Source organism: Athene noctua, chromosome 2 (genome assembly GCF_965140245.1).
Source record: "Athene noctua chromosome 2, bAthNoc1.hap1.1, whole genome shotgun sequence".
In the NCBI taxonomy this organism is placed as follows: Eukaryota; Metazoa; Chordata; class Aves; order Strigiformes; family Strigidae; genus Athene; species Athene noctua.
In genome coordinates, this window is record NC_134038.1 from 81,836,627 (window position 1) to 81,861,559 (window position 24,933).

At 41.7% G+C, this 24,933-nt stretch overlaps 1 protein-coding gene across 2 annotated transcripts; it reads left to right on the forward strand.

Annotated features, from left to right (window-relative positions):
- The first annotated feature begins 23 nt into the window (after positions 1-23).
- OTULINL (OTU deubiquitinase with linear linkage specificity like) lies at positions 24-23,363 on the forward strand. 2 transcript variants are annotated; one of them, XM_074899532.1, is made up of 8 exons: positions 24-62; positions 11,600-11,759; positions 11,867-11,898; positions 12,013-12,104; positions 15,847-15,996; positions 16,737-16,865; positions 19,711-19,983; positions 21,151-23,363. In XM_074899532.1, exons 2-8 carry the CDS (start codon positions 11,653-11,655, stop codon positions 21,328-21,330), a joined length of 963 nt encoding a protein of 320 aa, XP_074755633.1. In that variant the 5' UTR covers positions 24-62; positions 11,600-11,652; the 3' UTR covers positions 21,331-23,363. The 2 variants fall into 2 exon arrangements, with proteins under 2 accessions (XP_074755633.1, XP_074755635.1); XM_074899534.1 differs by lacking the exon at positions 24-62 and adding an exon at positions 10,143-10,234.
- The last annotated feature ends 1,570 nt before the right edge of the window (positions 23,364-24,933 follow it).

A 24,933-nucleotide genomic window follows, 5' to 3' on the forward strand; every position in this document is an offset into this window, starting at 1 on the left:
TTGCGTTTGTAGCCGGGGTTCGCTCCCCGGGGAGGAGGCGCAGGCGGAGATCGGCGGAGTGGGTGAGGCGCGGCGGGGGTTTCGCTTTATTTGTCGCTTCTTTGTGTTTTTTTTACTTTTGTTTTCCACTTGCCTCTTTTGGGGCCGTTTTCCTCAACGTGACAATACCCGGAAAGCTGCTCCAAAGGCCCGGGGGGCGCGGCACGGCGGCGCCTCGGGGGGGCCCGCGCGGGGGTTGGGGGGGTGGGTGTTGGGTTCCGCGCGCTGTCCGCTCCAACCTACCCGCGGGTCGTCGTGGGTTTAAAACAACAACGCGAGACACTTTCACGTCAGGTGCGCGTTGGAGGGGCTGCTATTTGTTGTTGTTGAGTTTGGTTTTCTTAAAAAAACTGAATTTAAACGTTGGAGTCTGGCTTCTATTCCCACCAGAAAGTCTGAGGAAAAGGGGGGTCAGAAATGAGCACGTGATTCGGGAAGACTTGGGGCGACGGGCACGCACCCCTGATGATCTGCTCTCCAGTTGCTCGTAGCTCTCAATATTATGAGTCTCTTAAGTCACTGTCAAGGGGCCTTTTAGACTGAAGATATCATGCCCTACCAGGCTGCCTTTCTGCTTTGGTGGTTGCTGGTCCAGCTCTCATTTTTGCACTGCTCTCATACTAACCAACTGGTTTGCTTTTTGGAGGAGCTGTACAGTTGTATTCGCCTTATACTTTCATTTTCTGCAGTGGAGAAAGAACCAGATTTCTGTGGTATTTAGTAAGGGAGTATTAAGCTAGTGTGGTGCTAACTGCTCTCTTGCTAATATGTGCAAGTACAGTTATTCCCCCTTCCGTCCTTTGGCCTGCTCTACTTTCTGTAAGTGATGAAACAAAGAGGTAATTTGTGTGAAGAAATGACCCATTTTGGTTTTAAGGCTCTGAAAACTTCTCTGTAGTCACTGACATTTGCTCCTTTAAGCATTTTATTTCTTACTGCTTGACAAATAATTTAATTAGGAATTGATGGGGACACCATACAGTAAGAGGAAAAGCTGCCAGTTTGCGTATCTGTACAAAACACTGCTAGCTGAAGGGTGTTAGAATTGATTTTCAGGGGCAAAAGCAGCATTAAAATGCTGGTTGGCGTAGTAAATGTAAGTGCTTTTATGGATACGTATCTGCATTTGAATTTAGAGTTCTGAAAAAAAATTATTTAATTTTTGTATTTCAAAGGGGTTTTTGCCACCGGGATGTAATTTTTTTCCATTTTGTTTAACATTTTGGACTAGGTTGCCTGACTAGATGGTGTGGTTTTCCCATTCAGCATCAGGACTTTCTGTCCAGCTTGTTTCTTAGATACAGCTTCCAGGTTAAATCCTACCTACCAAGCATATAGCAACAAACATGAAAGGGTTTTTCAGTAATCTCTGCAGTTTTTCTTGAGCTTAATGTATGAAAACGATTGGCCTTGCATGATTACCCAGGCAAATAAGTTTGAAATTTCAGAAATGCCTCCTGACCTAGTGCAGCTGAATCATGGGAGTCACGGTGCCGAACTTCACTGGAGAGATGAGTATGGTTATAATTTAGTTGTTTTGAAAACACAAGGGAGTAACTAGTACTCAGAAGTCAGAAGGTCGTAAAATTGCGCTGTTTCATTACACTTCCATAACTAAATTTATGAGTGTAATTAGGGTTGCATAACGTTTACCTGAAGGAGCTTCTTAATTCTCTCTTGGTTTAGGCTTTGAAACTGTTTTTGTTTTTTTTTTTTTTTAATTACTGTTAGGCCACCTTAGTTCTATTCTAATGATGGTTTTATTCAGGTATTCTGACTTCTAAAGGAGTTATAATACTCTTTAAAATCAAACACTAATCTGAGTTGCTGGCTGACATCTGACCCTGAATTCGATTCAGGATCTGTTTTCTGCTTTGAGGGAGTTTGCAAAAGCACGTTGGACGCATGGCATCCTTTCTGCACTACTGGGTTGATACAGCTGGTGTGATGCCAGCATGTATCAGGAATGGGGAGTTGTGTCCATGTGCTCTGTTGCTGGGATTCACGGCATGGCAAACACCAGTTCTTCTGTGCATGGTTGTAGCACTGGGGATCAGACACAACGATGTTGTGCCTTCCAGAAAGATAGAGGAATAGCAATTTATTAACTGTCAGTGTTTCATGATCAAAAACTGTCAGGACTATCTACTTCAGCCACAGCAATATAAAAGGAAATGGCAGTTTCAAGAGCAGACTTTGTAGCTAGGGATCTTGCACCAACTTCTGAGGTACTAGAGAGAGTTTAGTTTTTATATTACAAAATTTGGTTTGATAGAAAGTTTGTTTTTTTCCTGAAACAGTATAACTCATGGTTGTTGCTTGATCATATAAAATCATGTCAAAGTTTTGCCCCAGCATAAATGAGGAAAAAAAGGAGGTAAAGGTCATACTGTCCACTTTTTAAGAAGGCTCCAGTGAAGGCAAACCTGTAAAATACTCGAGAATGCTGCAGGCTACTTCATTAATTTTCTGAGAAATTATTAAGTCAGCAGCTTTTAGCTTCTTTTCAGCCTTATTCTGTCTATGTAGCTTCTTCTCATTTTTTCACTGCAGAGGAGTGATACTGTACATTTTTTGCATCCTCAAGATCCAGACCCCCATGCTGGGATTTCACTGTAGCCTGTGTGGAGGTGCTGGAAGCTCCCAACAGAGAAAGGAGGTGTGCCTCTAGCTCCCGTCCCTATGTCACCGGCAGGGACAGATGCCACACCATGTACCCACGCAGAGGGATGTGACTAGCAGAGCAACTTGTGCTGCCCAGACATTTCTTTCAACAAACATTTCTCTGAGGAGAAGGCTGTGAAACGAGCAGAGGAGTTGTGATGTCTTACATGAGCTACATCGCATTAAGATGGAGGGCTAAAATTACAGGATGATGTGGCTGTATATGCTCAGTCTTTAGTCCTGTCGCTAGCTCTGCACGTGGTCTTGGTCAAGATGCCATCTCATATTTGTCATTCATAATACATTGCCGAGATTTTCCCGCTTTTTTGACTGCTTAGCACTACGTTTCCAGGGTGAGGTGGTCATATTGGGTGAACGGTGCTATAAAAGTGGAAACGTGTACCTTAGCATCAAACTGGTGCCTTGATATGATGTGGTGTGCGTGGGGCTCTGACTGTTGTCAAGTCTGCCCTAGCGTCTGTGCAGCAAACAAGCATCATGGCAAGGTGCTTGGTACTGCCTGCAGGTCAGCAGCCACCGGGAAAGTGCCAACAGGTTTTTAATTGCTGAGTTCGTGCAAAATCAGTCTTTCTGCAAACCTAAATATTTGTTTTAGGTCTGTCTGTGTGACGAAGAGACGTCCTACCGGTTTCCCCCAGTTTTGCACTGAGTGCAGCTCCATGCCATGCATGTGCCTGCTGCGTTTGTCTGGGAGAGACCTGCAGACATGTTTGCTGTCCTTCAGTTCTGGTTTCATTTCATGTCACTTTACTTCCTGCACACAAATTTCAGCTGTGATATGTGTGCCAAAGGCTGAGACCTTAAAAATAGGGGATTTCATATCATTGTAGATCTTTAAAAATGACCCTGCCAGGTTCCAAGGTCCAGTACTCTGTATTTCATTTTCTTAGTTTACAAGTGAAAGTAAGTTGTGCCTCTGTCAAGAGCCAGTCTCTCAAGAAGAGCTCGATATGCAGGGTCACATTTAACCATATTTTGCAGGGCTGCATAATTTCTATTTTATGTAGACCTTGCCATGTAACTGTCTAGATTTTAGGCAGTTCATGCAAATAGAGAGGCATCAGGGACCTGTGGTCTCTTGGTCCCCGAGACCAGTGTCTGGAACGCTTCGCTTGAAGCTTCTTTTGGCATCCAAATGGCTGTAACAATATTGAATGTGCATTAGCAATAATAATCATGTGTTTTTACAAGCAGAGAGCTTCCACATAGAATATTCTGGGTTCTTAAATCACATTTTTATGAAAAGTTTGTACTAGCTATGACTTTGGTATTCTACTGAGTGATAGTAACTAAAATTTAAGTTATCCTGATGCAGTAAATTTTACCTTTGAACGTGCCTTTTTTGCTTAAGATTTTAGGCAAGAAGTGCATGGTAATGCGCTCTCAAGAAAAAAAGCAGAAGACTCCTGTGTGCATCAGCTAATTAAGAAATGCCATTTTGAAACTGTTAGCCTTTAAAAGGTAGAGAGCAGAGTTTAAACACTCTGGCTTTATTCTGCAGAATGCAGAATTTATGCTGTTAGTATGGAAGCAGCTGAGGTTTTGAATTTCATCATGCTAGACACTGAGAGGCAAGATCAGTTTCTGGCATTTGTAAGATATCAAAGCAATCGCTCTAAATGCTTTCTGTTGCCTTTCCCTTCTGCTTCAGGTCTGTCTTGGAAAGAGGAAGAGAGACAAGTAAAACTCCCAAACAAACAACTAACACAGCTGGAATAACCTCTGCACATAACCTAGTGGGAAAGCACAGGCTTTGTGATCTGATGCACCACCAGGAGATGTGAATTATTTGTGATTATTAATCATAAATCATATGTGATTATTAATCCACATGAAAAATACACAGTGCTGCATGGCCTGCACGCAGAGGCTGGTACACTTTTGGAGAGGCTGTGCTCTGAAGACAGACATAAAATCTGTGTTGTGAGGTGTCCTGGTTCAGCTAGGATAGGGTTAAGTTTCCCCAGCAGAGAGGGGGAAGGGATCTCCAGCTGGGTTATTCATACCATGCTGAAGTCAGGTCTGGCGCAGGAAGCTTTCCTTTGTGGCTTTTGTCAGGGGAAGCACATGGCGGGCAGTCTGTATCCATTGCGGTATTTCTCTGTATATCTTTTGTCTTGTTTACTGTTATTACTGTTTATTGTTGTTATTACTGCTATTGTTGTTGTTCAGATTATTACACTGTTGTATTAAATTTCTCCTTATTTCAACCCCGGGATTTGTGCCCTACTTGGTCCGAGGGTGGGGGTGGGACAATGGCAGCGTGGTCTCCGGTCCCGGCAGGGCCTAAACCACCACATGAGGGTACAGCAGTCAGACCCTGTATGGAGATGGGAACGAATGATGAACTACATGGATACAACAGGGTCAAAGTGGGGTGGCTTTCAGAGCAGGGTCTTTACCTGATGGCAGATGTGAGCACTGCCTGTAAGAATTAACAGCTGTGACTGATACTGCTTAGACAGTGAACAAGCTCAGATGAGTTGTTTTTGTTTGTCATGGGTTACTTGATGCTGCTGTTTTCCCAGCTATCACTTGGGATAACTGTTTATCAACAGGTAGAAACTTAAAATTCCTCGGACTGTCCTGCAGAGTGTGCCTAACAAGTTGACTGGCGTTTCTTGCTGCTTTGTCCTGTGGGCTACAGCACTTCAGCAAAGGATGCTCAAGGAGTCAAACCGCTGTTTAGGAATGAGCCAGTGGGTGACCACCAAGGGGCTGGGGAGTCACCTGGGGCCATCCAGGGGGTGTTTAGTCTCAGGAGCACTGCTGGTGGACTCCAATAAGCAGCTTGTTTTCCTCAGTGCTGCTCGCACTGAGATCTGTCCCATGTGAGTTTCTGTTGACAGTCCCTCTTCCTCTTTCCAGGTGTCTTTTACCCCTCTTCATGTTGCATTTGGGGGGCTTCTCTGCATCCCTCCTCCAGTGCCAACCTGGTGACCACTGCTGCAGGTCGTGCTGGAGTTGCAGAGCCCACCAGCCCCTTCCTTTGGGGCGACAGGCTCGAGAAGGTCCTGCTCTTCAGGGGTGGCAGTGACCCCGGTGCCTGCGCTGCCGGGGTTTGGGCGTGCATGCAGGCAGGGCTGGGGACTCTCCATTTCGGAGAGCCTCGAGGAGGGGACAGCCGCTGCGGCAGCCTGCAGGACCTCTGCCTGCAGAGACCTGGAGGGATGCTGCCTGTGGTACCACCCAGCCTCCTTACACCTAATGACTGCACATCCTTGGAGGATTGGGCTGTAGGTACAAGACTTGTGCTGTCTAGCAATCAAGATTTCAGAAAAGGAGGAGGAAAATAATTCTTACTGCAAAGTAAGACTTCAACGTTTTTTCCTTGTAACCGGAGCTTCACTTATTTAGACAAATCAACAGAAAACCCCAACATATTTATACCACTTAGTCTAGCATAAGAAGATGTTCAGGGGGAAAATACTTCCTTTACTCCATCAGTGTGGATTCAGCACAGAAAAAAAAAAAAAAAAAGCACATTTTGTGAGTTGTGTTTGCAAATAGATAAACCAGAAACAAACATGGGTGGCATTAATAAGAATCCTTAGAGTGGGCTTCCTTCAAATAATAGGTGTAGTACATTTACGTAAGTTCTGTTTGAAGTGTACAGGTATTGAATAGTAGTTCTGAATGAAGATGGATTTTTTTCCCACTTGAAAAAAAAAATCATCACAGCAGAAATTTCAGAGACTCCTTCTTTAAAAGGAGGTTATTTTATTTTTTTCATTATTTTTTATTCGTACTTAGGAATAAGAGCTCTAAAGAGATACTTGGATTTTTATGGCATGAAATGCTTTTCACATATTACTTGGGACTGTAAATTCTCCGAAGGCTTCTCATGTTTTTTCTTTTCATGTAAATGGAAGTGTTGCTGAGCTTTAATCATCTGCAGGTCCTGGATGAAGCACCCTGTGCCTTAAAAAGGAAGCTGAATTATACAGGAGATCAAGAACTGAACTTTCCTTTTGTTCTTGAAGGGATTTGGAGGGAGGGAAAGGGTATATTTTAGATAATCACACAGTAGGTAAGAACGCATTATGCTTGTTACTACAGAGGAGGAATAAGCAAGTGTCACAACTGGATAGATACGTTAAGAGCAGAAGTTTGGGTCCTATTGACAATCAGGGAGTCCAGAGAAGGCTGCCAGCCTTTCAACTCTATTTTTCCTGAAAGATCATTGCAGAAAAAGGACAAGGGCTGAAGAGAGCACTTGGGACTCCTGCGCAGGACAGCTGTGTAAATAAAGCCTTTCTTGCAATTGATGACCGTCGGTGCTGCTGAAACTGTTCTGTTTTCTAGGTAATTGCATGATTCTAGTTACCGTTTGGTGCTGGGATCCTCTTTTGTTATTTTTTGGAATAGAAGTTGAGATCTGATCAGCTGATATGGTTGAACTTTTGGTAAGTCACTGATGATTAGCATCTTTGCCTGTAAATAATTCTCTTTTTCTTCTTATACCAAGTAGAGATCCTCATTTCTAGTTGTTATGCAGGTGAAGAAGGGTTTTTTAACAAGTCAATATTGCTTTGCTCTGTAAAGGAAGGGTTTGCTAATGAAAGAGTTACCGAATTAAGCAGTGCTTCCACCTGTCTTGGTGTGTGTTTGATCTGTTTTCAGTAGTTTTTCATTTTTCTGGTGTGGCACTGATAATAAATGGGGAAGTCAAAGAGTCTGTAATTACTTGGCCCTACTTAAAAAGGCATGTTTCTTCTTCGCTGTTGTGGGGTGTAATCTGTTGTAGGTATTGAATTTGTGTAATTAATAGCTTTTTGTCTGGGTCTCCCTCTTGGCTCAGTCAGGTGAGGTGTATGTGCACATGTGTGCATGTGCATAGTGCTGATGCCTGTTCTATAAGGATAAATTTACTTGTTTTCCCTTAAAAGCGGGACTTAGCCTGTTTGTTAACATACCTCGGTACGGATACTACGTAGCCTGGGAAAAAGTGATGTGCAGCTGTGAAGAGAACTCTGTGGGCACACACTCAGTGCAGGCAGGCTTGGACCTCAAGTCTCTCACTTGAGGGCTCTCTCTTCCTAGTTCTGGATCCAAAAGAGGAAAGAGAAGGAGGGGTATGGGTGGGCAGCAGAAGGGTTGGAACAGAGGGATCCAAAACTCTGCCTCCCTCTTTGAAGGCGGAGATACCTGCTTTTCAAGAACTAGGGACATAATCTTGTGTGATGGGAGTGTGAAACTTGGCCACTTTATGGTAACAAGGACTATGTCCCACTTCCAGTACCAAAAAGACTGTGAAGAGGAATGTCCTGAAAAGAAGTCACACAGTCAGCTTTTAATTTTGAAAGACACTCTGTTATATTCTTGATGGCCTTGTTACAGGGAGGGAGGAAAAAAATAAGACAGTGAATGTGCCATCAGACACGCTGGAATATTGGATAGTGCTTCAGCACTGCGTACAGTGCTGCCTGCTAGTTCCCAAGCTGATCTCTTACATTTTGCATTTCATCAGTTATGCATTTTTAAGGTGGTAGCCTCCAAAATGTTGTGAGGGAGTCAAATGTGGAGCTAATCCTTTAGAGACTCTTCTTGAGTTACTTGTGAAAGAAGCAGATGTTGCAGATGTGTCTTACTTGTCTTTTTTTTCTGGCCTTTTTTGTTGTGGGGTTTTGGGTTTTTTTCTTATGTGTATGTCTCTTGCTGACTTTGTGGGGTGGTAAAAGCTGAAGGTTTGACACTAGCAGGAAGTTGATGTGGCATGAAAACACAGCGTAATACTTGCACTGTAAGATAAACACTGCTATCAGCTCCTATTTCAGCACTGTTCAACCTCTGTTCATCTGAATTTCTGTTCAGAGCTGTGTTAGAAGTCCCAGGGCTCTGTTGTCTGCCGTGGGGGAAGAGTCGGGCCTCCCTGTCCCTCACAGTGATGCTTGCAGTCAGTCTTCAAAAAGGTGTGTCGCAGCATGGACAGATTATCACTGTCTCCTGAGGAACAGGATGAATTGTGTCCGTAAGTCAGGGAATGGATTGGGTTTAAAAATCTGTGGGCTTGTTTTATTCCCCCCACTAGTGTGCTATTAATTTAATTGCTCTTCAGTTTCTGAAGAATTTTGGAGGGGGCAGGGAGGGGGTGGAAAGATATATTTAAACTGCCCTCGTCTTTAATTCATGTCTTGTTCGTGATGGATTTTTACCAGCAGCATTTTGCAATCCAACTGCCATTTCTAAATGTCATTTACTTGAATAAAAAAATGTAATTATGTTTCTAAGTGTGACATAAGCACTGAAAGTAGTAACTGAATCATAAAGTGCTGTTTGAACAGCAGCTTTCCCATGACAGGAGAGAAAGTTTATGAAGTGCAGGGTATGCTGTAATACAAGCGTAGCAAAAGTACTCAAAATCACTTGTTTGCAGGTTTTCCCATCTCCCATTAAGCTTTTTATTAGGGAAATATCTACTTATAAATCCCCCATATTAAATAAAACAGGTGAACAATATTCGGTTATCTCATGTCCCCTGACATCGATTTGTGGTTTTGATTGAAATCAGTAAGCCAATGCTTCCCAGCTCTCCTTGAAGAGCAGTTGTTCACACACCTGTTAACCATATGCCTTGGAAGGGGGTTTGTTGAACTTCAGTAGGTTTCTTTCAGGATTAATACCATCAAAAGTTTTTTCAGAAGACTGCTTGATTCAACTTAAAGGCTGATGAAGACCTCTCATCTTTTTGCCTGTAAAAAGGGTTGAGGAAGAAATTTTACATTCACATGTATTTCTGGTACTCCATCAAGCAAAGTGTGTCGTTTTAACAGATGGACCAGCTCTCACTTTTTACAGTCCCAGTTTGTTCAATTCAAAAGAGTGACCGTACACTTGGTTAAAGTAATGAAATGAAAATCTGCTGCGTCTTCCTTTTGATACTGTATGTTTAAATTGCTGTTAACGAATTTCATTTGAATCATCACTGGTTTTCATTCAAAAGCATGACAGTGTAAATCCAAAATACCCACTGATCCATGGGCTGAACAACATTTCTAAACCTTCAGGCTCCATTCTAGTTAGCAGAAGGTTCAGTTATTTACAGTCTACTGAGGTATTTTGGATGCTGATGCCTTTATCCTAAAGAAGAGAGAGAAAAAATTGCAGTGGCTTGATCCTGCCAGGACTGTCATCTGTTACTAATTCTGAGTTGTTGTTCTGTAGGTGGGTGTTGTTCTGTAGTAGGGTGCTTACTGAGAACGTGCCTGTTGGTGTCCATCAGTAGTAACTGGTGTGTGTGTGCTGTTAAGTGGGAATGTCATGGTGTTTCCATGAGCAAACCATTTCCATTTTCAAACCTTACAGCTGATGTTTTGCTGTCTGTTACTTGACATCAGTAATAAACATTTCCTGCAGCTTCAGATTTTTGGTCTTTTTAGTTGTGCATGAACGCGTGTCTTTTCCCTACTTGGCGTGTACAGGCATCACCCCTGGTCATGCCAGGTACGCACAGGTTAGTGCGGCCCACGAGTAGAAGCTGACAGAAGACCTGTTCGTCATCAGGTTTTGTGTAAGTGGGAACTAGCACCCCAGAAGCTTCTCTGATTAACTCTTTAAAGTTTATTGACACCTTCTCATTTACAGGTCTTAACCTGTTCATGGAAGAGATGAGGTCTGGGTCTTGCCTCTGCACAACTTGCTTATGACATCCTGTAATAAAACTTCTTCAAACAACAGAATATTGGGAGAGGCCAAATATCAGCAATGCTCTGTATATACGCAGCAGTGCTTGTAAAAATGTATGCATAGCTGTTTATCTCGTTGCCACAGTTGGAATTCATATGTAACTCTTCAACTGGATAGTTGTCCACAGTGCATGGGCTTAACTTCCTTGGAAAATTTAAGCCCCTCTTAAATTTCCTGTTAAAGCCAGGAGGGGCAGAAGTTCAGCTGACATAAAACTATACTGAATGTGTAATTCCCTTTGTGGACTCTCTGGACAAGAGTGATTTCAGCCTTCTCTGGGGATACCTTTATAAAAAGTTGAGTTCTTTTAAAGTTTTGTACTAAATCAGTAAGTAAGTTAATAATAGAGCAGCTGTTGATCATAAACTCTGGGAATTTCCTATACTCAAATTTCAGCCAGAGGATAAGTTTCTCACTTAGGGAGCAGATATTGCGTTTGTCAACTATTCAGTCTCCAGACCTCTCTCAATTCTAGGTTTTCTTATCAACAAAAGACAACCAAAACCTTCCCTAATCCTGCCTGTAATGCCAAGAGAGCAACAGAAATGTGTCCTGGTTTAGGTCTGTGAAGAACAATGAGAGCACACCCCCTTTGTGATGATCTTTTGAACTTTCTACCAAATCCCCAGGGAGGAGCTTTCTCCAGAGTTTTAAATTGACCCTAGACTTAACCAAATTGAGGCAGGAACATTCCTTTTATTCCCTAGGCAGCCCTATGATGCTTAGTCAGCTGATATTGCTTTATATGGCCCATTTGTAGTCTACAACTCCCAGGAAGCCCTGGTCTTTAAAACCTTGACTTAGTGACAAAGTAATGATGATACAGGTGTCTGGATCAGTACATCCTGAAGGAAAAAAAAAAAAAAAAAAGTTGTTATTGAATAGCTGCTTTGATATCAGTCTTCCTGTGACTCCATTGTAACTATATATCTAGCCTTCATTGTGTGGAGGAAAGCTTGGAAATGTGAACCATATGCACTCAAAACCCTAGAAACTTGAAAAACTAAACATATAAAGTATATATATTAAGTATATAAAAATATACTTGCCTTTCACATTTTGTGTTTTGTGTTTCATTTGGACTGGCATGGTACTTGGATGATTTTTCTTTTTGTAAGAAAACAAATAGAAACAAGCATTGCAAAACAGTGACAAGATTTTTTCCTCTCTCTTTTTATCCCTATTTTAGGAAGGCATGAGGTGCGGTCCTGGACAACAGCCACCAAGCAGTCTTTGTGTCTCATGTGGCAAAAAGTGAAAGTGCAGCTAATGCTAAGCATGTCTTTCCTTGTTGCTGTTTCTTGGTATTGCAGAAGGCTATACAGCTTTTTAGCACAGCTTCTGAAACGGTAGGTTTTTATTATGCAGACTTTAATCTTCATGCTGTTGCTTATTTCAGTAAATATTGACTTTTGATAACTCCCCTTTGACACCTGTTTTATCATTTGGATTTCAGGTGGAGCAACTACCTTCAAAGAAAACTCATAAGTAATCTTTCTGTTGTCATACTGTATTCCTTACACCCCCCCCCACCCCCCCACTGCTACCCTTTAGAGGCAGAACAGCAGAAGGTGACTAATCTGTGTATTAATTTTGATTTAGGGAATCTCAGTGTGCTAACAGAAGTTGATCTACTTGGTTACAGTGCGAGAGAATGGAAAGGAGAAACGAAGCATGCCAAACACATGAGGGAGGTAAGAGTTAAATTTTAATCTCTGCATGAGGACAGGCAGAAGATATACCTGGGAAGGGAATAGCACTCCCAGTGCATGCAGCTGCTGGCAGCTACCAGAGCCAGCTGGCCAAATGGAAAGGGGACAGCATGAACATGGGTCTAAATAAAGACTAGACTAGAACAGGTAAAAATGTGGATTAGGTTTTAGTTGTGCATCTTCTCCGAATTCCCCCTGTAGCACCACCAACCCACGCAGCAGCTTTAACAGGATCATCTCCAGGCTACAGCCCAAATAACATGGTCGTAGGTGCTGTCACTTTTGCAGCCTTCTGATTTAAGGTAAAAAAACTCTCATTCCAGGGAGGAATGAAACACCACACCCATTTCTCTTCCAAGCTCTGAAGGTCCATGTGACAGCAGCCGGTGCTTGGTGGCCCGCAGCAGTTGCCAAGGCCTCCTGGCCAGCCAGCCGCAGCTGGGGGCAGGCAGGGCAGGAGCTCACATCTGACCTGTGCGGGGTTAGGAGGTGCTCAGTGGGCAAGGAGCCGGCGTGCTGGGTGGTGGCCATCCCCTGCCTTTGTGCAGCATCCATCTGCTCCACCTCTGCTCCCCTGGCCACCTGGCGCTGCCATGGCACTCCCTGGCCCAGGCTCTTCTGTGCTGCCATTCTGCCCTGTGCCAGGCACAGTGAGCAGGACACACACAGGTTAACTATGCCTGGCAGTTCCTGCTGCCCTGTATCACACATAGCTAGGACTAAGAAGCTACTAATCTTACAGTTAATGTCCTTGTCATCCTCAGCATCCCAGTCAGCTGTTGAGGGGTGGCTGGGGACAGCCCTGGGCTGCATGGGGAGGTGGCAGTCTCCACTGCTTGTGGGCCTCAGAGCTGCTCTTTACCAAGTCTGTCTTTTTTTTTTTTTTTTTTTTTTTTTAATTCTGTGGCTTTTATTCCTTTCCATGTAAGATTTTTTTGTGGTTTACTTTTTTTTTCTTTTTTTTTTCCCTCTTCTTGTATCTTTGAGCTGCTAGCTGTGACCATCTTAATAATTATACTTCTCCCTGGATTTTTATTTCTCTTACCTTACATCCATTTACCTGAAATCGTTTCTCACAGCTTAGTATGTTTTCTTCATAACTTTAAGTCAAGGTGACAGAGTTGTGCTGCACCAAACCAGGCTTTGGATCACAGATAGCTGAACTCTTAAGCCAAGGATCTTCTCAATTCGTGGTTCACTATTGCTAGATACATTGTTTTCTGTCAGCTCGCTGAGGTATTTTTCAGTTGTGTACACTGTGTGTATGTGCTTACACCTGATAGGCAGAAACAGCAGCTGCACTTCCTGTAAAAGATGTATGTTATTGCCGATGCAACGGGCTGTTGCAGCTATATCTTTGTAGCCATTAATGGAGGCAGCATGGCAGGGGACATGGTGGGAGCAGCAGTGCATGCTGAAGGGCCCTGACCAGTGCTTGAAGTTGGAGCAGCACTATGGTATCCTAACGTGACAGGGATGGGCCTCCAGCAGTGACACGTGTTTTATGGCTTCCTGTTTCAGCTGTGTTAAGACTTAGTCACCAAGTTAGGCTCAAAGACCGTGGGCTGGATCTTTACTTTTCCCGTAAAACTTGTAGCTAATGCAGCTATACTGATGGTAGAGTAGTAGTATCTGTGAAAGCAATCTTAGACTCAAATCCAGTCAATCAGCTAATTAACTGTGACATTATATCCTAGTGTCCTCATGGTGTGGCATTTCAGACCAGCACAGGACAAATGTAGCATCAAGTCCATATTTCTGATTATTTGATAATGCTGGGAACACTATCCATGGTATGCAAGAGAGATCAAAAAGGCAGAGGTGGCAGGAGATGCAGTAGTAATGAGAGACACCAGCTAGCCATCTGCACTGGCAACATCTGTGGGTTTGAACTTCAAAGTGGTGCCAGTGTTTCATGGATCACCTTTTCAGGGAGCCGTTAGGAAAGGAAGCAGCCCTTGACTTGGTCCCAAGTAGTGCACAGAATCTGCCTCAAAACATTGTTTTCTAATTCCTGTTGTTGCTCTCTGGAACAGGAGATGGCACATAATTGTATTCAACATCCTTGCAAGAACAACAAAGCAAAAAAATTATTACAATTGAATCCACTTTCAGAAAAGGAAACTACATTAAAAAAAAAAAAAAGGAAGTATGTTAAAAAGAAACTAAAAGCTAAGAGACTTTAATATTTACAGTCAGTGTATTTGACATATATATAGCTTTAGGTCATGGTATTTCAATCACAGAACAAATGCATGCCAAGAAGGACTTAAGAAAAGGTAAAAGGAAGCTGGTAAGACTAAACAGCAGCATAAAGGAGTTACGAGAAAAAAAGATCATTTTCAAAAACATGGAGTTGTGTCCAAATGATGAACAGAGAAAGGATCCAACTTTTCCACATTATATGCAGAAACACAGCAATGCCATAAGTGTCCAGAGCAACACACAACAAGGCCAGAAGTTATTTGGAGGAACAAGGGTTCAAAAGGTAGCAAAAATTCTAATAAATTTGCAAACACAGACTGAGCAAGAAGCCTGTCAACAAGCCTATCAGAAAATCCACGAGCCTTCTAGATGGTCAAAGCTGAAAAGGAAACTCCTTTATCTAGAGCAGCCAGTGGATGGCTGGTTATACCAGGTAGAAGTTACCACAGTAAGGAGCACATCTGAGGATGAGGTCTCATGAGATCCTGAACCAGCCTAACCTGCTTGCTGTCCCCAAAAAGAACAGTCCCTTGTTTGTCTTTTCTTTCACTCTTTCTCACCTCATTCTAGTTAAGCAGTCCCTCTCCCTCTTTTTTGCTAGCTCTTAAGTCTTCTGTTGGATGTGGTTCACCAGGATGGTGAGCTGATAGAGCAGGTCATCCCGATGGAACGTTCTCTGAGCCAACCAAGCTTGCAGAAGGAACAGGAAGCTTCCCCAGCAGGATTAATTCAGTAGGCTTACTATCACAGCCAGTGCAAAGTAAGAGTAGGGGAGAACGTGCAGCCGAGAAGTGCTGTTGGGATGAGGTGAGGAAGCAACTGGGATGAAAGAGGACCAGGAATTGAGACCATCTTCCTCCCCCCTTCAGGAAGCAAACTGTAGGACTGATGCAGCAGCCTCTGGAACTCTAGAGTCCTCTTTCTAATTATCTGCCAGTTTATTGTTCTGAATTGTCTCAACAAGGGCTCAGATGAGAGCCAGAGGTAATGCAGAGGAAATACAGGGAGTGTGTAGCTGGAAGAAGGGCCATCTGCTTCAGCACAGAGCTGCCAGATCTGCTCAGCCTCAGGTCACCATCACACAATGGATTCAGGTCAGTGTAAGGAGATGTTTTTGACAAAAGAGTTTTCTCCAGACTCCTGTTCATACCCTTTTGCTGCTTCATCTCCTGTGTCAGCACAAGCTGTGAAGTGGTTGAGGTTAAAGCTATTATGGCAAAGAAGTCTTTGCTGACCTGCTCTGATTTGGTTGACCATGTGAATGTTTACGCTAGCAACAGTGCTGATACAGCAGCCAAGTCACTGGGTTTGGAGAGAGTGCAGAATGACTCTTCAGGGGCAGTGCCAGTTTAAGGTGTTTACAAAAACCATGGTGTTGGAACATTTTTGTGTATATAAAACTTAAAAATATACTTTCTCATTCCCCTAGCTCCCTCTTATAAATAGTTTGGAATTGTACTCCAATCAACATGGGTTTTGTCTAAAATTTAAAATTTTTATTGCTTTTTTTTTTTAATAGGCATATGAAGAATTATTTTGGAGCTGTCATATCAAATACCTGCGACAAGTCAGGAGGGACAACTATTGTGTACTAAGAGCAGTGCTTTTTCAGATATTCAGCCAAGGCATTCCTTTTCCATCATGGATGAAGGAGAGAGATATATTGAAGGTAAAATTAATTTCCTAAATTAACATGATTCAGGTAACATTGTACTACAGAAGGAAGCTTTGTTCGATGTCAAAACTGACATGTCTGTTATGGAAGTAGAGGAGAATTTAAAGAGAAGTTTTTCATACACTTTGAACTACACTTCATTGAAAAATTGTCCCTGATCTAAGCATACCAATGTGAATATGAGTCTAAGTGGTAAAAAAAAAAAAAAAAAGGTGGAGGGATAGCTGTTACTGCTGTCCTGCTAGATATCATTCCCTTAACACAGAAGGATATCTGAATCCTCCTCATCCATACCCGTTCAAAGCCAAATGGCTCACTTGGGAGCTGCTGAGCATTTTGCTGGAGCAGCAGGAATCCTGCCCTGGGCTCCAGGAGCTGTAGCAGGAGACAGAGGCAAGGAGGTGGGCAGCTATAGCTGCTACCTTTGTGGGGGCTGTGCAAACTGGAAGGTGTCTGTAATCCTAACTACCTCACTGAATTTGTATGTATTCAGCTTTTCCAGAGATTGGGTTATATATTTTGCTGGCCCTGTTTTACAAGTTTTAAAAGTTAAGGATTTGGCAGTCAAAGGGAGCCTCTTAAAATCTGAGTTGTTCTGAGGCCCATTTCTTTTGTTGTTTGAACTGTACAACTCAGAGGATAGGACCACATTGTGTGTAGATGAGTTTATATAACTTTATATTCTACTTCTTGTTATGGTTGTGATTAGCTTTTTTTTTCTTTTTACCCCCCAGCTCCCTGAAAAGCTTTTGTATTCTCAAGGTTGCAACTGGATTCAGCAGTACAGTTTTGGGCCAGAAAGATACACGGGTCCCAATGCCTTTGGCAAATTGCGCAAATGCATGGAGACATTAAAGACAAATGTGAGTACTTAGGAAATGGCTGGGAGGAATAAAAGCACTGAGACATGGGTTGAGACAGAGATAGGGAACTGCTTCTGGTTACGTGTTTCCATGACAGTCAGCTTTCCTCCCAGGTTCAGAGAGTTGAGCTGTTGGGAATCACCTATCCTGCAGGTGAATCCAGCTTTCAGAGATCCACTAGGCTAAGTACTCAGGGTGCCCCTGGAAGGTTAGGGAGGTCATCCTCCCCACAGCTGTTACTGTGTGGCTAGTTGCCCTTGCTGTCAGGGGGCTCCTGCAGTATCTCATAATTTCGATTAAAAATACAACATGTTCTACGAGATCCTCATGGATTCCCTCCCCAAATGGGAGAGAAAAAACAAACAGTGCATTTTCTTCTCAAACTGTTGTCTTTCCTTTGGTCCCATCTCCATGAAATGTTTTATTTATCCAGTTTTACTATAATTTCTCTCTGTAAGCTGAAGCACTTGATTCCAAAGACCTGTCACCCTCACTTGCCCCCTCTGCGCCACATAGCCAGATTGCCTGCATCCCCAACCACGAGTATAACTCTTATTTACACATTTAAAACTTGGGGAGCTGTGGTAGACCCAAAACCTTCTGAAACAGATAAAAGAAATTGGCCTGACAAGACCTTGTGCCTTTCTTGAGCTCTTCTGGGGTTTCCACATGTTTGCGGTTGCGTGAGCTCTGGACTGTTCCTGTTTGCTTTGCCACAGTCTGTCCCTAGCACACCACCACCCTCTTCTCCCCATCTTCCTCCTGCCTGGAAGTTGCTCTGCATGCTCTCCTGGGTCACAGCCATCAAGCAGATACTGGTATTTGCTGGACTCCAGTGTTCTGGCCTATTAGGTTGAAACACTTCCCTGAAGGCATCCATTATCCAGTATACCAGACCTTAAACTGTCATTTTTAATTCTACAGTACACCATGGTTCCAGGTTGTCTTACCACAGCCACAACAGCTTTTTTTAGTGGTACATGGTTAAGTTAGTTCCTTTTATACAGCCCTGTGTATATGAGCCACAATTCTGTAGTTTTAAATGCTATTATTATTATCAGAGTAATTGTTGCCTAAAGAAAAACAACAAACCATAAATAGACTTATTTAGCTCTAGAAACAAGGCATTAGTAATAAAAAGAGGGAATTAAAGTAGAGATCTGGTCTTTGTCCCTTGCCTGCACCCTTGCTGTGCTGCAGTGACAACTGCCTGTCTTCTTGAGATGTGCCTGGTGGTTCTTGTGTGCAGTTCTCATTTTGTTCTAGGCACTCTTTGCATTTGCCAGTGTTAGGTTGTTTTGACTTTTTTTTTTTTTTTAACTTGTTGTAGTTCTTTTGATATTAGTCCCTTAGTATGAAGTATTTAAACTGGATGTTTGTACAGAAAAAAGTTTCAAGTCAGCACAGTGAACAGATCCATACAATTAAGAGATTGTTGCAGAGCAGCTGTATGATGCATTATGCTGTTATCGGGCATAAGGCCTAGCTCCCAACTTAATTTTGTTTTTCTAAAGATGCTCTTTGGCCAGTGACATGGATTTTTGCCTATTTTCACTAACAGGGTTTTCTGCTGCCTTTCCCAGCTCCATTGTCAGTCAACTTGTGGACTGCTGCCTGCACATATTGTTGTGCCTGGGCCGTGTTGGTTAATAGGTGCTTTACACTTAGGACGGGCTTTTCACTTACATAGTAGAGGTCCTCTAGGAATGGTACATTAGTGATTCATCTGCTTGGTCACATTTTTAACCGGTAAGGAAAGTCTTCATGAATGCCTGAGGAGATGGTAGGATCTGTTTCTCAATTTAGTATTTATGGGTAAGTTAGATGTATTGGTTTTTCAGTTGCAATTCACAGTTTATGGCCACGTCAACATATAATTAATACAAGCTCAGAATTAACTGAAATTCATTTGAATCCCAGTCATTGAGCATCATCTCTTACTGTGGTCCTGAAACCCCCCTCAGTTCCAGATGACTTTTTAGCCACTGTGTTCAGGACTGGGTGCTTTAAGCTTACTTATTTGCTGCCCAGTCCATCATGGTCTCCTGGACAGCCCATTTCTGGGTGTGAGCACTGCCTTTTGAACCTTCTAGAGCAACAGAGAGCTCAGAAGTTCTCGTTATCAGCTGTGAGCAAAATGAGACATTCCTACCCTGTTCATGTCCCATGTATGTCTTTGTCTCGTCCCTTCTTGTGCAGCCACCTTACCTTGACCTCATGAAGCAGAACACATTAAATATGCACAGATGTGTACAGTTCATAATACCATTATGGCTTTCCAGTTTGCATAGGTTCCTTTTAACTGACACACTTCCAAATTGGGCTCAGCATCTAAAGAATTCAGGCTAGGGCAACTTCAATGTAAAGAGTGCTATAGAGGAAAATCACTGAATTTTGGAAGCTGGAGTCATCACTTAATCTAACTTTTGCTTATGGCTTAGTGTGTGTGTCTGATGCACCCACACAGATTTCCTGTAACTTTCTGAGGCCCTTTTTGTGGTTACACTCCTTTCAGGCTCTTTACTGACAGCGATACCTGGATTTTCTACAGTGGCAGTGGGTGGCATTTGTATAGGGGAATTATATTTGCTTTCTGATACACTATCCTTAACATCAAGATGCTTGGAGCTCTCTGTAGCAAATAGGTTCAGCTGGTTAAATGGGAACTGAAATGTGTAAGGCTTCAAATTTCACTGCAGTTCTGAAAGAGCCACCTGCTTATTTGCACCACTGTTTGGCCACAATAATGGTATGGTATAGGCTGGTAGTTGCTCTTGTTTTGAAATCTTTCATATTAAATAGAATTCTTAATAATTTGATTAATATTCTTCTGTGTGCTTTCCAGTGGACTGAAATAAGTGCTACTAAAAATCATGAAGAAAGAGGAAACATGTGTAATACACTCTTTTCTGATGAGAGCAAGGAGCACAAACTATTTGAGGCCATAAAATTCATCATGCTTTATGAAGTTGTCGAAGCCTATGAGCAGATAAAGAACGGGGAAGAAGCCACACATAACCTTTTTAGCCTTCTCCTTGCTCGTGATTCTTCGTCTGACCCTTTGAGTTTCATGATGAATCGTCTGAACTCCATAGGTGACTCTATTTGTCTAGACCAGGTAATGATACAAATGAAAAAAAAAATCACAAAACTGACTCCATCTCTGATGTGATTAGGTGAATGTATCATACATCATCAGTGACAGCTGGCCCAGTTTTTTTCTTTGGGGAATGGGGAAGTGGACTGAGGGTAGTCATTTATCTTCCAGGAAAAAAAGTCTAACAGAATAAAATGGGGTGGACAGTTTTCTTGCTGGGCCAGAAATAAATGCTGCAAGCTATCAATGAAATACATAGTTTAGCATAATGATACCTTTGATATATAAAATAATTTTAGATTATGCAGATTTGAGCTGTTGCTTCGCTTTTCCCATCTGTTCCACCATGCCAAACCCTCTATCATCTTTCTATTTTTTCTCCTCTCTTCAGTTTCCATTAGATCTCATGTCTGTTAAGAGCAGCTCATGAGAACTCTAACTGTTCACCTTTATATATTAAGATTTTTTTTTCAATTTTCTATTTAGTGAGGAGTTAAGTACTGACATGTAAGTTCCACACTGCCACTCTGAAAACAGTGTCACTTTCCAATGGGTGAAATTATTTCTTATAATCTATTTCAGTTATCAAGTCAACTGTTACATGTTGCAGTCATCTTTAGGAGCAGTTTGATTATAACTAGACAAGTTCTGCTCTGTCTGGCTGTGCCCAAGGATATGAGCTTTTTCCAAAGCATTTTTTCAAGATGAAGCAATCCTTTGCACAAAGCGTCAATGAAGATGCCAGTCTTCAAGTTTCATATACACGAAGTACAAGGAAATGTATTCCTGTTATTGTTATCTTTCCCTCATGTAGCAAGTGATCGCAAGGTGGCAGGCTTCCCATTTTTCAAGGTGGACTATCTTTTAATAATAGATAGTCCCTTCTTGCTCCCCACTAAGCTGTATGAGCTGGCTTTGGGAGCAGGTTATGTATGGTGTCAGGTGAAAGAGGGATGTTTCTAAAGTGTCGGGCATTAACCAGAATATCCTCTACATGCAAAAGAGCAGTGGAAGGACTGTTGGAACTTTGAGAATACCCTCAAACTTTTAATTTTCTGATTCCACTTACAAAAGGGCCTCTTCTAGTCTACTGTTTTGAAGCTAGATGACTTGCCTTAACTTGGATTAACTTTGGTTTAGTTTTCTAAATCTAGAAATACATATCTTACAGATTTCTTTCATCTTTAGGTTGAACTGTTTCTTCTCGGATACTTACTTGAAGTAAAGATAAGAGTTTACAGACTGCATAGGTTTAATACTGAGGAATTTCAAGTAAACTATCCAGAAGAATACCGAAGGGAATGGAATGAGATTTCTCTCCTGACCGAGGATGACCGCTACTATCACATCCCCCTTTTCAGAACGTGAAGGACCAGTGACTTTCTTCCTTTGTATAATATAGCAAGTGACGGGTTCCAGTGAATTAGGTTTCTAATCGGCAGCAGTAAGATTTTGAGAATGCTTGTTAATGATTACAAAATGATTTATGGGTTTATTGTGTAAACATTGTGCTTTCCCTTTGCAGCTCGATTCACCATCAGTCAGCCATATATTGCTATACTGTCTGGGGGGGAAAAATGTCATATTTGAGGGTTGTCAGACAGAATAGGTTGGACTGCATGACAAAGGCAAAGGTAATGCTGGGTTTTCTATTGCTAGCCTAAGGGTTTCCTCTGACATCTCTAGATGGGTTAAATGCAAGTTTCTACAGCAATTGCTGCCTTTCTCTCGTCTGTCTCTAGCTAGGGAGGAGGAGGCAACTCCTGGGGTCCTACAGTTTGTACTCCAGGCTGTTAAACTTGCACTGACTTGGGGCTAACTGGGATGGGAGGATGTAAACTGGGGCCTCTGCATAGCTGCTTCAAATCCCATTTGTCTTTCCCTGTTACTAGAACTCCTCCCTCTAGGGATGGGCAGAGCAAGCAGCTGCAAGCTGTGTACTTCAGACGTGAAGTTAAGCTGTCTGCACTCAGCGCTGCTATCTGAAGGTGAAGAAGTGTTACACAGCAGGGGAAAAAAAAAAAACCAACACGCACACAGACACAAGAATACTGTGCCAGATTAATAGAAGATCTGCTTTATCAGTTATAAGGGGAAGTACTTTCTCAAAGCTAAAAAGGGTAGTATTAATTAATAATAACATGCAATAGAGTGAGACCCAGTAGCTGCCTGTTTTTTGTCAACTTGTAAATCCTTTAAGGGCTGATTTCAACATTACCTACCAAGATTTCCTTTGCAGTTCATCTGAGAAAGCTGTGCACAGAATACAGTCACAAACACTGCATGTTCAGAAAATATTAATTTTCTATGCATTATGTGAAATCAGCAGTGTGTGTACATGTTTTATCTTCTGAGTATATAGTAATCTCATTGCATAAGATTTCTATCTTTAGTTTAGACCTCAATGTTTGAAGAATTCTGTTCAGGACAACTAAATGAGATTTACCTTATTATGTGGAACATTTTGCCCAGTTCTGTTTTCTAAATGAATCAATTGTATTTTGATTATTTCAAAAATAAGGGACCTTACTTTGAAGAAATTTTAAAATGATACAGCAGATCTAGCAAAATATTTGTGAAAAGCTTACAATCCCATAGGCATACGGTTGCACTGAAGAAAGTGGGATTTATTAAGAAACAAAGCCTCTCCTTTCCTTATTCTAGAGATACAGGGACAGGCAGGTTTCTTTTTCTAATTCCTACAGGAGAAAATAGAAGCCAGTAACAAAAATGTGAACAGAGCCAGCAGGAGCTAAAGCAGTTGCTTGAGGTAACTAAGTGGTAATGCTTGGAGTGAACAGAGAGTGTTTGGTTCCTTTGTGTAAAGGAAGGCAATTTTAACCCTTGCAGTCCTTTTTTTGTATGTACATGTATATATATTTATAAACACAAACACCAGAGTTCTGTATTGTAACAGTTTTGTTTCTTGAAAAGTTTTTCTGAGTTCAGTTTTGTTCAATAATTTGTAGCTTTTAACGAAGAAGGCTTGATACCTATAATAATTTCATCTCACCAGAACCTGCTTATCAGATACTTTATTTATTGAAAAGAAACTTTTTTCTCTGAACGAAATAATGTGCTTAGTTTAGATTTGGTTCTGCTCTGCATGGGGAAATGTTATAATGCTTGAAAGTAAGGTATTGCTATTTATTTAGCATCAACGGTAACATTTACAGCCATCAATAAACTTGTCTATATTTTATTATTGTTTTGGTACAAGCAGACATACTAAAAAAAGAGTGTATTTTTGTAGCAGGCTTTTTAATGGTTTGCTTATTATTTATGGTTAGGAATACAAAAGCATTACACCTGAAAGTGTATAATTGTCAAAATATATGTTTTTGTAATCTTGAGCTTATTAATAGCAGGGGATTAATAAAGATCTAACACAGACAGTGGAATTTATCTTGCCAATTTGGATGTTTGCATCTGAAGTACGTCCCCTTGGGCTCTCTGCCTTGTCAGTGGAAGGCAGTGGCATGCAGTCAGTCAGAGGGGCAGGTCTCTACAAGGGTCTGGTTCCCCTCATTGACTGTAGTGGGAGCTGGCAGTGATTAGTATAAATCTCTGTGCTCTAAACGTTCGAAGTTAGGTGAGATTAATTTTGTCTCAAGCATACAGAACGGACATGCTGAAACAGATCTGCTGGCTTATCAGATGTCACAGCCAAATCACAACAGGAACCAAAAATGGAATGTGAAGAAAGAGGTGAGGATAATTGCAAGTCTTAGAGATAAATGCAGAGAGAACTCTACATAGGATCTTAAGAAACACTGAGACAGGTTTGAGGCTGCACCGAGTTTTAATCAGGTTCTCTGATAATATATTTTATATGTATAAACAAAAAAAAATCTACTTTTTACATATAAAGAAATACATGTATGAACATATATATATGTGTATATATATATAAAAGAAAGATACATAAAAAAGAAAATCATCCTGAATAAAGTGCATCTGGAACTCACTGGTACTATGGAAGTGACAGGTGTTGCAGCAAGCAGTGGCACAGACAAGTTTGCTGTACAAATTCAGCAGCACACAGTCATTATCATTTTTTTTTTAAATCCAGTGTTAAAGGCAGCTGAAGTTTCAAGTCAAGATGTGTTTATTATTTATTACTCCTAGTTTAGCAAGAAAAAGAAAATATACTGAGACCTCAGCAGTAGGTTTGGATTTTTCCCCAAACTTGAAAATGTTAAGAATATAGCAGACTGGCTGAAGAAATTTATATTTTAGTATAATGGAGAAAAAAGGTGTTGGTTTTGAATGTCATCTATTTTTAAAATTGCATCTCAAAAAATGTATGACCCACGATCCATATTTCATTTTAACTCCACAGAAAAATACTGGCAATCTCAATCAACTGAAATGGCTTCTTGTCTAGATTGTGGCTAATATAAAGTTGAAGCAAATTAAAAATCATCCAGTGTGGTTGGTTGTTGCCAGTAAGTCTACCTGCTTAGTCTCAGGGTATTGAGAATAATGTCTAGGAAATAATTTTCAAATGCAGTTTGTAATTTGCCTAAAGCACAGATTTAAAGAATATGTATGATTTCAAATTAGGGGTTTTTTTGTCAGTAATTGGACTTCCCTGTCCCCCTGTACTTCAGCAGTATTAAAGCAGTCTGACCTGTGGCTCTGTTATGTTAGTGCCATTACAGTACTAATGTTTTTGGAGTCTTCCGTTTTTCTGATTCTGAAGAAAAGGTAAAGTTGGGATTTTGGTGTCAGAGAAGCCTTTGTCCTTCCCTCTTGGCTTGTGAGGGTTTTGGGGTGCTTAAAGGCCTCCCTGGAAGGAGAGAAACTTTAATTTCAGGCCTGGTTTCGTGAGAGGGCAAAGTTTGACTCTTCGAGGATCCCTTGAAATCATTTGGGACAGGACCGTGGCATGGCAGCTGGGCTGGAGGGGTGCCACTACCTCACTTAGTGACAATCCTTCCTGTTCACAGCATCCTTCTTGGTGTTAGT